Source organism: Girardinichthys multiradiatus, chromosome 4, assembly GCF_021462225.1.
Source record: "Girardinichthys multiradiatus isolate DD_20200921_A chromosome 4, DD_fGirMul_XY1, whole genome shotgun sequence".
NCBI lineage: Eukaryota > Metazoa > Chordata > Actinopteri > Cyprinodontiformes > Goodeidae > Girardinichthys > Girardinichthys multiradiatus.
The window spans coordinates 25948133-25961150 of record NC_061797.1 but is presented as its reverse complement, the minus strand read 5'-3'; the positions used below and the strand labels follow the sequence as shown (position 1 = coordinate 25961150).

At 37.0% G+C, this 13018-nt stretch overlaps 1 protein-coding gene across 4 annotated transcripts in view; it reads right to left on the bottom strand.

Moving 5' to 3' along the window:
* Nucleotides 1-12787, bottom strand: part of tub (TUB bipartite transcription factor) — an 84651-nt gene extending 71864 nt beyond the window's left edge. For 3 of the 4 annotated variants that reach the window (XM_047363581.1, XM_047363584.1, XM_047363585.1), the window contains exon 1: nt 12612-12787. In XM_047363581.1, coding sequence (XP_047219537.1) covers nt 12612-12667 — 56 coding nt within the window. In that variant the 5' untranslated portion in view covers nt 12668-12787. The remainder of the gene's footprint in view (nt 1-12611) is intronic. The other variant, XM_047363582.1, reaches the window with a different exon arrangement.
* Nucleotides 12788-13018: the final 231 nt, after the last annotated feature.

Here is a 13018-nt window from a genome sequence, read left to right as displayed (position 1 = left end):
TCAAAAATGCACCAGAAACCGAAACCCAAGTCCAGTCCATGTGAAAACAAGTCCAGGCTTAATTATGCAAGGATATTTGGAAAATACCGGCTCGTTTTGCCTCTGCTTTCATACCGTTGCTTAGTCTGGCAGTTTTTTTTGCTTTATGTTGAGAGCATGGGAAATCTCCAACACGGACTTAAAATGCTGAGCAAATCTGTCAAGATCATAATTTCTCCTCTGAGATACGCGTTGTATATTCACGTAAGCTGCTTCTATCGGTGAAGCATGTTATCTTTCAAAACCAATCACATATATATAGAATATCGATGATGTATTACAGATATTTCCAGTTCCCACGGTCCCTGAATGCAACACGTGGGAATATGTTGTTCAGCTGCTGTGCTGAGCTGTCAGTCATAATTCCGCACCCCCGTGATCTGAGGCCCCGCCCCCCACACCAAAAGAGAGCCAAAAGTTTGAAGCCGAAAAAAAAAATCTGCAAGTTCGAAAAAAAAACTTGAATCTGAAAAATAGTTTTGAACTTGTTTTTTTCCAGTCTCACATCTGTTTTTTTTTTTTTCAGTTGCAAAACTTTTTTTCCAGTTTTCCAATTTTTTCGGGAGAGGTTCAAAATAATTTTTCAGGTTCAAATGTTTTTCTTTTGAACAAACTTTTATTTTTTAGGTTCAAATTGTTTTCTTCTGAACAAACTTATTTTTCAGGTTTAAATTTTTTTTGTTTGAACAAACTTATTTTTCAGGTTCAACTTTTTTTCGTTTGAACAAACTTTATGGCCCCAATTTAGCTCCATACACCCCACAGTGCTGGGCTCTGCTTCTTCTTCTTTTCTTTTTTTCTTTTTCTCAATCATGGGCGGGCGCAGTGGACTATTCAGGCAATCATGGCCGTTGTTCTGAGGCCAACGCATTACGTCACTCGTAGGTCACATTTAGAAAAGCACAATTAGCTGGAATTTCCAGCATCTGTTTCCGAATCCGGACACAGATGCCTTCAGGGTTCACAAAAAAACTCCGACAGACTTTGGCAATAGGCTGATGACGACTGATTACAACCACACATTCACGGAATGGTCAAATTATTGTACATTTGGCATTTTTAAGGAATATTGATCGTACATCGTACAGAGAGCAAAATTTATTGTTCACCTGGCAACACTGCTCCCTACCACTGTGCGACAATCAGTGGATCCAAACTAAGTAGGTAAAGAAATATTTCTTGAATATAATTTGCAGAGTCTTAGAGAGTAAAATGCCATCTTTTTCAACATTTTATTTCAGTGGCAAATACAAAGCTTTATATGAGTTTACATACTGTGTTTTTGGCTGTATTATGGTAAAGGAGAACAACTGCAAGGTCTAAATTAAATGAATAAATGTCTTTTTACTCCAGACCAGGTCTGTTATTATTTATATTTTTTGTCCTCTGGATGCAAAACTGAGAAATGTTTTGCTTTCTAAATGTTAATTTATGTGGGGATGTTAAGTGTGAACAGTTAGTATCTTAGTTTTTTCTCAGTTAATGTTAATTTCCATAATTGGCTCATTTTATATAGCAATAAAATACAAACCTAGATTCATTAAAACCCAGTGGAAACACTGGAAGCGCATCACACTTTTTTTTTTACCATGCTAAAGGCTCTGTCTAACACTTTGCACCTTTTTTTATGTTTTGTATATTTTTAAACTTAAGATTTTGACAGTAGTCAAAAAACATGTAGTGCACTGGTTTTAAAAAAGAAAGTACAAAGATCTGACATGCATATGGAAATGGCTGAACACTCGCCAACAGGGGGCAGCTTATCGGGAATACATGCCTGTATTGTAAAGGTCTGCTTTCACATTCAGGGAAAACAAAAAGGTTCAACTCCCCTGATTGCAGATAGTTATATATAATTCCCTCTGCCAAAGAGGTTGTTTTTTTTCGGTCTGTCTGTTTGCAAAATATCTAAAAATGGTCAAGAAAAGATTTATGTAAAAATTGTAGACAAGGTGCATATTAGGACAAGGAGCAGATGATTAGATTTTGGTCTTGATGAAGACCCCCATCTGGATCCAGGATTCTGTTGAAGGATTCCTTATCATTGCCAGACCATGGGGCAACGACATGGGAATTCCCACATGGTTCCTCACCCCGTCAGCAGCTGACATGCAGTGGCCAGACGTCATCCAGAGTATAGCTCATTAGTATAGAAAAAAGGGGTCTGCGCTCTACGAATGCTTTTCTAGTTATATAATTTGCATCAAGAGAAAGACACTAAATTAATTACATGTTTCATACAGAAAATACAGAGAATACCTGAAATCACATGGAGAATTAATATAATACAACTCCTGGTGAAACATCATACCCCTGTAGTTTAACCAATATCACAATCTGTCACTTTTTTAGGCAAAAATGGCTTGTCAATGTAAGAATTTGTTCTTTATACACAAACCAATATTACCATTCTATATTATTTCTGTGGTTACCTGTGTTTATGTTGTTATTTTTGTCTCGGCTCTGCCGTGTTTCTGGGCACAGCTGGATCGTCATGTCTCTCCAGATTCCTGCTCTAAGAGCACACCTGAGGCTCAAAGGGCAACTCAGCACTAATCCGCTTTGATGTGATAGAGAACCAACAACCTTTTCTGTTGGAAACTAACGGCATCAAAGTGGCAGGGTTGCAAACGCAATAATACCACTTAGCAGTGATTGTGATTTCTAAAAGGAGGTAATCCTTTTCATTTGATGACACTGCTTTTGCAAGTCTAAATATAGAGCAGCTGTTTAAAAATGTGAAGCTGACAACACGGTTGCTTTTTAGCAGGAAACTTACTTGCGCTTAAAGCAAAACTGAAAGAGAATAACGTATACATATGTCCATGAGCTTTCACATTAAGTCTGCGTTCAAAGCAGCCTTTTTCCTTTTGTGGTAAAAATAAAAGCCTGCTGAATTTCATTAGCGCAGGGCTATTCTCAGTAGATCTCCAGAAACCTGCTTGTAATCTGTTCCTGCATATGTTTGGGAACTAAAGCAATACACTGTGATTAGGAATAAAAAGCTGGTATCTTTTTCTTATTGCATTAGAAAGTAGAAATCCACAAAAGCCCACAAAACAAACACCTCCACATCCTTCAACAGCACACTTACAATAAATGGATCATTATCTCTGTTTCTTAAGAACCAGGAGAAAAGTGTTACTGGGGATTTCATAGCTCTGGCCTGGTTGACATCTGCATCTAAAATACATCAATGTACTGTAGAAGGTAGAAGAATAAAATTCACACTCTTTAAGCTTAACATGTTTTTATGTTATTGATGTAAAGCGACCTGGAGAGCCTTGAACGGCGCTCATTAATAAAATGTTTTATTATTATTATTTATTGTTTTAATGTGGCTGGAATGATGGCAGCTTTGCTTAATCGATCAGCTAACATTGATTTGTTAGTAATTTAGCACACCATTACTTTTACTTGCATAATATTAGTTTGAAGTAACACTACTCTTACTTGAGAACAGCTTATGGCTACCCTCACCCTACCCACCTTTGATAATTTCACTGAGTGAACTTTATCCAAACATGCACAGGCATTCATGGTTTATGGTAAAGGGGTGACGTCTTATATGTACACAAGCTTTCTGGTTCTAGTGCTATTTTGCTGCTGAGTCTGTTTTGTGTTTTGGATGACAACTGAATATATAGTATACAGTATGTCTCTTCACTGGAAGTAGTTTGCACTGTCCGTACGTATATACATACGTTACATACATAAGTTACCTGTAGTAGGCATTGGGTTCAAATTATTTATGTTGTGAAAAAGTCTGATTTGAAAGTTTTGGTTTCATTGGCCTTCATTTGTTACTTTTACTACATATTATGTAGTATTTTAATTACTTTAGTTTTAGAATTGTTTAAAATAATTTTCTATAACTATTATGTTTATTATAATGTGGTGTTTGTACTGGTGTCTAAATCCGTTCTGTTTACATTCACGAGCGTTTTCTTTGGCCAGTGATTGTTCTTCCCATCTACTTCCCTCCAGCAGTGGGAATCACCCAAGCCACCAATCACTCAGCCATTGATCTGCTTATTGGAGGTAATCTTTCTCAGTCCATTACCCATAATAGCTGCTGCCATGGGGGGATTTATGATGTTGGCATTTTTATTCACTGCTGGCAGAAAGAACTGTTAGACTGAATCAAGGCAGGGAAACAAAAAGCCATTTTTTTTAATTTTTATAAATACTTTCAGATTTTTCCTACTGACATAGTCAGAAAATGAAAAGGAAAACTCCAGTAATTCCAGCAAGTCAACTGTTTAGCTTACTGAAATAACTAAGTGAACTAAATGCTGTTTAGTGCCAAATGAAAAAAGTAAATCTGGTCTGATTTTAATTTTATTTAATTTTAGTGCTAACATTATCTATTCATGGATTTTGCATTTTGACATATTGAAAAATATGCAGACAACTACATATTAGACACTTTAAATGTGACAAATTTGTTTATAGATTGACTACATTAGCACTGATTTTGGAAATAAAAAAACATTAATAAAAGCCAGCTTTCTTCTGTTTTAAATACGTTCAGTTCAGAGAAATCTAAAACTCCAACTTGAAAATACCACAAGCCCAGTAAACAGCTTCCTTACAGCGGCTACTAACCAAAGCCCTGGAGGAGATGCCAAAGGTGAAACTTGTCTTCCTTGGCACCTGATGTTAGTCTCTACTTGATTTTTGAAAAATGCAGATTAAACCAGAGAGCGTCAATGAATGTTTAGTGCAATAAGGCATTGGATGGATTGACTACCTCACTCAATGGACATATAAATATATTAAAATCTGCATTTGAATATGTTTTATTTTAATTTTGTCTGAACTTTGTTTTGTGTGTTTAACAGTGCTATGAAAAGTATTTGCCCCATTATAGATTGGTTCTTTCCTTTGCTTTCACATCACACTTAAATATTTCAGATCAAACTAATTTTAGTATCAGACAAGGTAGCCCGAGGAAATACAAAATACAGTTTACAAACCAACCAATTCATTTCAAAATCAACCAGGCCATTTGTGAAAAACGTCAACCCCTGCTGTTAAACTATGAATTAACTGTGATGAACCACATTACAGAGAGACTGATTAAGGCCAGATCTGTAGACAAAGAAATTATTTTAACAGATCCTATCATAAAGAATGCTAACACCTTAAAAAGCAAATTACTCCAAAATCATATTGACAACTAATCTAAGAGGTCACAAAAGAACCTAGAACAACATCTGAAGCATTGCAGGCATCAGTTGATTTAATAATGAAGCAGAGACAGGTCAAAGCTTGCATCCATGAAGATGTTCCAAGATGAAAAAAAGAACACAAAGGCAAACCCCCATTTCCCTGCACAATGAAGAACCCAGCATGGCTACCACAGCATCTTGCAGCGGCATGCTATTCCATCCGGTTTGCGTTTAGTTGGACCATCATTTATTAAGGGCTATTTGACCAAGAAGGAGAGTGATGGGGTGCTGCGCCAGATGACCTGGCCTCCACAGTCACCAGACCTGAACTCAATGGAGATGGTTTGGGGTGAGCTGGACCGCAGAGTGAAGGCAAAAGGGCCAACAAGTGCTAAGCATCTCTGGGAACTCCTTCAAGACTGTTGGAAAACCATTTCAGGTGACTACCTCTTGAAGCTCATCAACAGAATGCCAAGAGTGTGCGGAGCAGTAATCAAAGCAAGAGGTGGCTACTTTGAAGAACCTAGAATATAAGACATATTTTCAGTTGTTTCACACTTTTTTGTTCAGTATATAATTCCACATGTGTTAATTCATAGTTTTGATGCCTTCAGTGTGAAGCTACAATATTCATAGTCATGAAAATAAAGAAAAGTATTTTAATGAGAAGGTGTGTCCAAACTTTGGTCTGTACTGTATAACATTTCAGTTTGACAAAGAAGCAAAAACTGAAACTATGTGTAGTTATGCTGCTATAGGCTTAGGCTGCTGGAGGACATAACGACCACTTGCACCCTCTTTGCTACATTCTCACACTACTCTCCAATTTTGCATTGTTTGCTGTTATTTCAGCTTTTAACTTTGTTCTCTCTTTTCTCTTCCTAGAAGCTACAACTGGCCTGGCTCTGTGTCTACCTGTGACACCTTTCTGGAGAGGGGAATCGTCCGAGCTTCTGCTGGCAACAACTTAATGCTCACCCTCTACCAATAATCCACATAGCCCTGTCTTTTAGTGTTTAACCCTTTCTCTCTCCTAGACATGGAAATTGACTGAGCTTTTACTGTAACTAATTATATGTGCTCTCTTTCAGACTCTAACCTTGAAAACTGGCTCAGAGTTCATCTGTTCTTTCTTTCTAGGTGAAACGACTAAAGGAGCTACATCCATTAACATTTACTTCTCCTTCCCATAGAAAGTACTTCTGGATCAGTGCTTCTTTGTTCTCTTTGTGTCTCTGCTCTGTTCTCTCAATCCTCCAGTTGGTTGTGGCAGATGGCCGCTCACACTGAGCCTGGTTCTGCTGGAGGTTTCTTCCTGTTAAAAGGGAGTTTTTCCTCTCCACTGTCGCTACATGTATGCTCAGTATGAGGGATTGCTGCAAAGTCAACGCCAGTGACTGTCCACTGTCTCTACATGCTCATCCAGGAGGAGGGAATGCTGCAAGTCACTGACTGGATGCAATCTGCTGGGTTTTCTTAGATAGAAAAACGTTTTGTCCAATTTGAATAAAAAGCTAACTCCGACTGCACTGTTCAATTGTTAGGATTAATTGGAATGTATGTACCTGACTGTTGTGAAGTGCCTTGAGACAACATGTGTTGTGAATTGGCGCTATATAAATAAAACTGAATTGAATTGAATTGAAAAACAAATTATATCTTTGAGAGGGCAAATACTTTTTCACAGCGTTGTATATAAAACCAAGGGATTATTTTGATTGTGTTGCAACAGGTGTACGATTACTTTCTTACAGTTTCATACGTTAAAATGATTCATTGTTTTCAATGTTGCATTCCAAAAAAGATAAATATTTGCGCACTTTGCAGATTGTCATTCACAATATCCCAGCTTTTTATTTAATCAACATACATTTGTTTTCTAAAAGCAGCCGGTGTAACATTGCATAATCTGCTGTATTGCTCTACCAGTGGTTACTACAGAAACAAGTGGACGGTGACTAAGCAATGGACTGCACAATAAATGCAGTTTCACAAAGGGCTTGTTGAACTGCAGAGTTAAAGGTCTGAAGAACAATGGAGCAAAGACCACTTTACCAGAAACAAAGAGAGGCATGAAATTTCATTCTCTTTTATTTCAGGTAAATTGTTAGCAATGGTGAAACATTTAATTAACATGGCATAACAACTCTACTAATAATGTAAAGCATTTTTACAGCACTATGAAATGTCTTAGGCTTGATAAATATGACATATTTGTCTGTCAATATAGTGGTGTATTATGTCTGTGTCTATATATTTCTTTATTTTAACCACACTTATCTAACTGTATGCCTATTTCCTCAGCTTCTTTCCCAAGAAACCATTTGAGTGACTCATTTATTAATTAACACTGTGGTGCACAAACATACACATGAATTCACTAGTCTGATCTAAACAAATAAACAAAACATGTCTCTATATGTTTACAGGATACAAATGTGGATGTCTGTGTTTGTGGGTCAAATCTACATCCACAAAAACAAAACTATGCAAGATTATTTCTGTGCAACATCTCATAGAGTAAAATTCTCCAATATCTACCTAGCTTATGGAAAGGCTTCTACAGCAGGCAGAGTTAACACTCTCACATTGTCGGGATCATAGCTGTCACTTTAGCTACTTTACCGGGCCAGACTGTAGCAATCACAGAGAACAGTGCCAAACTGCTAGCATATACGTACCGCAATAAAGCAAATCAGTTTTCATCAAATGCTTGGTGGCAGTAAATAAGTCTGAGGATAAGAGATATCAGAAAGAGGCTAAGCTAGAATACCTAACTTTGACCAAATATTTATAGCATGGCTAGTTGGTTACTGTCCTCCACTTGAAATAACTACATTGCACTTTAAGTCAACAGAAACCTTACAATTGAAGGCTCAACAAAAGGAAAAACCTTTTTATTTTTTCACCACCCAAGAGGGTAGATTTGTTCCAGAGAAGGGATGAAATAAAAATAAAAGTCTCATTTCCGTTGTTCCTGTTTATGTACAAGCTAGCCTTAGCACTATAGCACAACTTGTTGCCATTCTTTAGTTTTGTTGTACATGTTGCAGTAATATTTGCAAATATATGTGCCACCATAGAATAGCTCATTTGACCGGTGTGGGCATTAAGCTGTGTTGCCAGATCATGCGAAAGAAACAAGCTACCAGCTCTATGAAAACAAGCCCAAAACAAGCTCAACGGGCAACCCTCCACACTGTGTAAAACAGAGGCCATTTGTAAACAGTATAAATGTATACAAATATTATGGCATCATACATAAGCAACAGCAACATTATGCTAAACACTTTAACCATAAGAATGTTTAATAACTTAAACTCTTTGAATAACTTGGGCTTTTAAACTCTGGTGAAAAGAAAAGTGCATTTTGTATACATAACAACAAAATGACAGTAAACAATAAAAATAAAAAAACTTTCCTTAAACTCTGTTTAAAAGAAAATCCAAACATGAGCCAACTCAAACAGGCTTAGTGTAAAACCATTGTTTTTCCTTGTCAGAAATCCCATGTAAAAACTTGCTTAAAGCCTGGCACAGGTGAAGAAGATGTAAAAACAGCATTTACCTGGACTACAATACACCATTGCAATTGTCCCCACTTATGCAACTTGTTCTCACACTGTCACCCTGGGCTCTGGCGTGTGTGTGTTTTCTGGTCTGCAGAGTGAATACAGGGGGACGCGATAACCAGGAAACGGGGGCATGGAAAGGACAAACTACCTACTACTCTTGTTTTGCTTCATTGTGGGGAGCTGGGAGTTATTTAAGGGGGTTCACTCAGAAAGTAGGCCAAGCCTAAATGAGCAGCTTCACGTTCGAAAACAAGCCCAAAAAAACGCAACTCGTGACTCAAAACATTTGCAAGTCTTAAGAAAAAAACAAGCCCAAAGTCGCTTATAATAAGCGGACCTGGGAACACTGTCATTAAGGGAAGTTAGGGTTAAGGCAGCACCTCTCTGATGATCACATGCACAAGAACCAATTATCTGCAAATATTACTTCTGCAGAATATTAGAGCACAATTTCTGTATTTAATTTACAGTACTGACTTAGAAGGATTGTATATGGATTAGTAAAAGTTCCCATCATGTCACTGTTCAATGTTTGGTTGACATGGTTATGCACAAAAGGTGTGTAATGTCTAAATCTGTTTACACAATTTATTCACATCTCATTTCTTATATTGTAATTTACCACATACTTTGGACATGTTTATTGTTTAAAATTCACAGAAAAAAATTCAATACGCTTTCAGAAACATTATGAAGAATTTAAGCGTTGCACTTGTTTTTTTCTTATTTTTTTTACCAGTCTGAGTCATATTCTTGGTGGTCTATTTTGCCTAAAGCAGATCTACAAACTTTGATTTCTTCTTCTGTGACTTACATCAGATGCAGCCTCCACACTGGCCCAGACGGACAGTAGGTTTATATTTGATAAGCGTTTTGTTGAATCAAAGTTCTGTATTGGATCAAAATCAAATTTTAGCACCTGCAGAATAACACCGTATTATTTTGGCAGCTGCACAAATAAGTAAAAGTTCGAAATCCAGGGACAAAAAACATAGGTTTGATAGTAGGAAAATAAATAAATAAGGAAAACCTACCAACAAACACTGACTAATGGCCCTCCCACACATTGCACAATGTCCAATGGCTGTTGACACTAAAACATTAGAACACTGGAAAAAATTATTTTAGCAGATGGATGGATGGATGGATGGATGGATGGATGGATGGATGGATGGATCATAATATTGTGGTAGCTTTAGGATATGAAACTTACTGCAAAAGTTTAAAAAAGAAATGCTTAAAATTTTTAAAAACATCACACATGCTCAGTTAAAATAGAGATATTTATTTTTATTCATGCTTTTAAGATGTTTTTTTAACATGTTCATCTATCTAATTCTCAGGTACCAAAATAAAAGACATGAAATAAAGTATAAGGTCTGAGCTCCAGTTCTTCTCTAACATTATTAAGTTGCGTTTAAGACTGAGAACAAAATGTAGACTAGAAATTCAAGCTTAACCTTACAATATTAAGATCTGAAGGCTCCTTCTCAGGCCACCTTGCCCTTCATCTCTGGGATACAGTGTTTGATGAGTGGTTGCCAGGACATGAAATATATTGACTACAAAAATCCATCAAATCCTATTGCATCTCTTTGCATCTTCTCAAATTTCCTACAGAGTTTTCTTTTTTATGAAACCTTTATTTTTGTCAAATCTTTCCACGCTTTCACGTTTCAAAAGCTATAGTGCTTTACATCTTTTATTTCCAATAATGTTCTGCCCACCAATTACTGCTGATCATGGCATCTGACTATCTATCTATCTATCTATCTATCTATCTATCTATCTATCTATCTATCTATCTATCTATCTATCTATCTATCTATCTATCTATCTATCTATCTATCTATCTATCTATCTATCTATCTATCTATCTATCTATCTATCTATCTATCTATCTATCTATCTATCTATCTATCTATCTATCTATCTATCTATCTATCTATCTATATCTATCTATATATGGCCATGTGAAACAAATGGAAAACCCCTATGACAACCAATGAATTTTACTGACATTTTTAGAAATATGGATATTTAATATTAATTTCAACAATCCGGGGAAAATACAAGGACGTTCACACTGAGAGCAGAGAGCCAAAACCCTAAATGTCAACACAGGACCTATAGCAGGCTCTTGCTACTGCTGATATAAAAATTCTGTCCAATCAAAAAGAGACTGCACCAGTGTACCTTTCATGTGGTGTATGCATGGAAACCAGGACTTCTGGAATAATATTCTTTGGACAGACGAGTCTAAACTGAATTATCTGGACACCATAACAGAAGAAATGTTTAGTATAAACAGAATACACCATTCCAGGAGCAGAATCCCAGACAAGCATAGATCTGGAAGTGTCATGGTTTGGGGATACTTTGCTGCAGCAGGACCAGGCCAGCTCACCATGATATAGAGCCTACCATTTTACGTTTATTGTAATGTGTTGGGGGTGCTTGAGTAAAATGTTAGACCATCTGTAAAAAACAAAAATGAAATAAAGCTAAATCAGAGCTGGACAACATGACAATGACCCAAAATGTAGCAGAGAAGTCCGGCTGAGAATTAAAAACATTGAAGGTCCTGGTACCGAGTCAAAGCCCAGATCTTGATCTCATTGAGTTGCTGTAGGGCAAAGACTGGTAGATGACAAGAAGAAGCATCTCACTCAATTTATTTCAGCCAGAGGGGGTAACACTAGCTATTAGGAGATAGGGTGTCTTATTTTCTCCCTCAGCTAGAATAAACATTTTTGTTTATATCTTTTAAAATAAGGTAAATTAAATCAATTTGTTTTTGCAGAGATAAGTAAAAAGAAAAATCAGATATCATAATGTGGACATTTGTCTACAGTGAGTCAGCCAAAAGTAATTGGCACGTCCAAGAACATATTCAGAATATGAATTAGACTTACTGAGCCAAAGTATATTTAACATTGCCAAGGTAAAATCTCCTCAACTCTGGCTTTAATAATCAATGTCACAGCAGCTACGGCACATGTTTCAGCATCTATCAATCCAGATGGCTGGCTCAGTCAATAAAAAGCTCTAAATGTTCCCTTCTTTTCAAATGAAATGTGACATTGACTTTTGGATGAACTCAAAGCAATCACCCTTCACCTGAATGTGTACCATTTAGATGTCAAGAAGATGAAGTCACATACTCATTCACACTGATGACTGCCAAGATTAGGCTCACACTATGCACACACAATGAACATTATTTTTTAATGTTCACTTAATTTATCAAAACCAGTGGCTTTGTATTTTATTGACTGTCTCTACAGGAATGTTAAAATCTAAAAACATTAACCGCTAGACAGGTGTTCTGTCAACTTTCTAATAGATAGATAGATAGATAGATAGATAGATAGATAGATAGATAGATAGATAGATAGATAGATAGATAGATAGATAGATAGATAGATAGATAGATAGATAGATAGATAGATAGATAGATAGATAGATAGATAGATAGATAGATAGATAGATAGATAGATAGATAGATAGATAGATAGATAGATAGATAGATAGATAGATAGATAGAAGTGGTGATGTAGGTTGGTTTTTGTAGATGTGTCAGCTCTCCAATAACACACATGCAGACACTGAGCCGTTCATCTATCAGTGATACAATGTGATGCTGATACAAACCTCCCATTTCCCAACCCAATAGTAAAAACTAGCGGGGAGGAATTCCCAATAATATGTAGCTTCATCCTATAAAAACGGCCTTCCTGGACCATTCAAGGGAAACGCACCAGATCTGACAGCGGCTTTAAAAGCGTACAGCCAACACTGATAATAATAAGATGGTGCTTACCTGTCATAACTCCATCTACTGTAAGACATGGTCCTGTTGCTGCTGACTCCTTCCATGTCAACCCCCAGAGATGTGGACCGACCGAAGCGGAAGATGAGATGGTAAATAAAATCAGAGCCTTGAGCCGTGCGGAGTGGAAGTATATCTGGAAGCGCCTGTAAGTGAATGAGCAGGGAGGCTGAGCGCAGCTAGACCTTCTTCTGTGGACTATACCACCACAGAGAGGGGAGCGCTGCTGAACGTGTCGGTGAGCTGATTGTGTCGGAAGCCTGACACAGTCAGACTGATTTAACTAAATAAACAGCTGGTTCCTAATATTGAGGTCGGGACGCCGTCAAATACCAAGTGGGATTGTCTTGAGATGAGTTCAAGCTGAAGGGCTTTTTCAGATATTTAAATTTCCGACA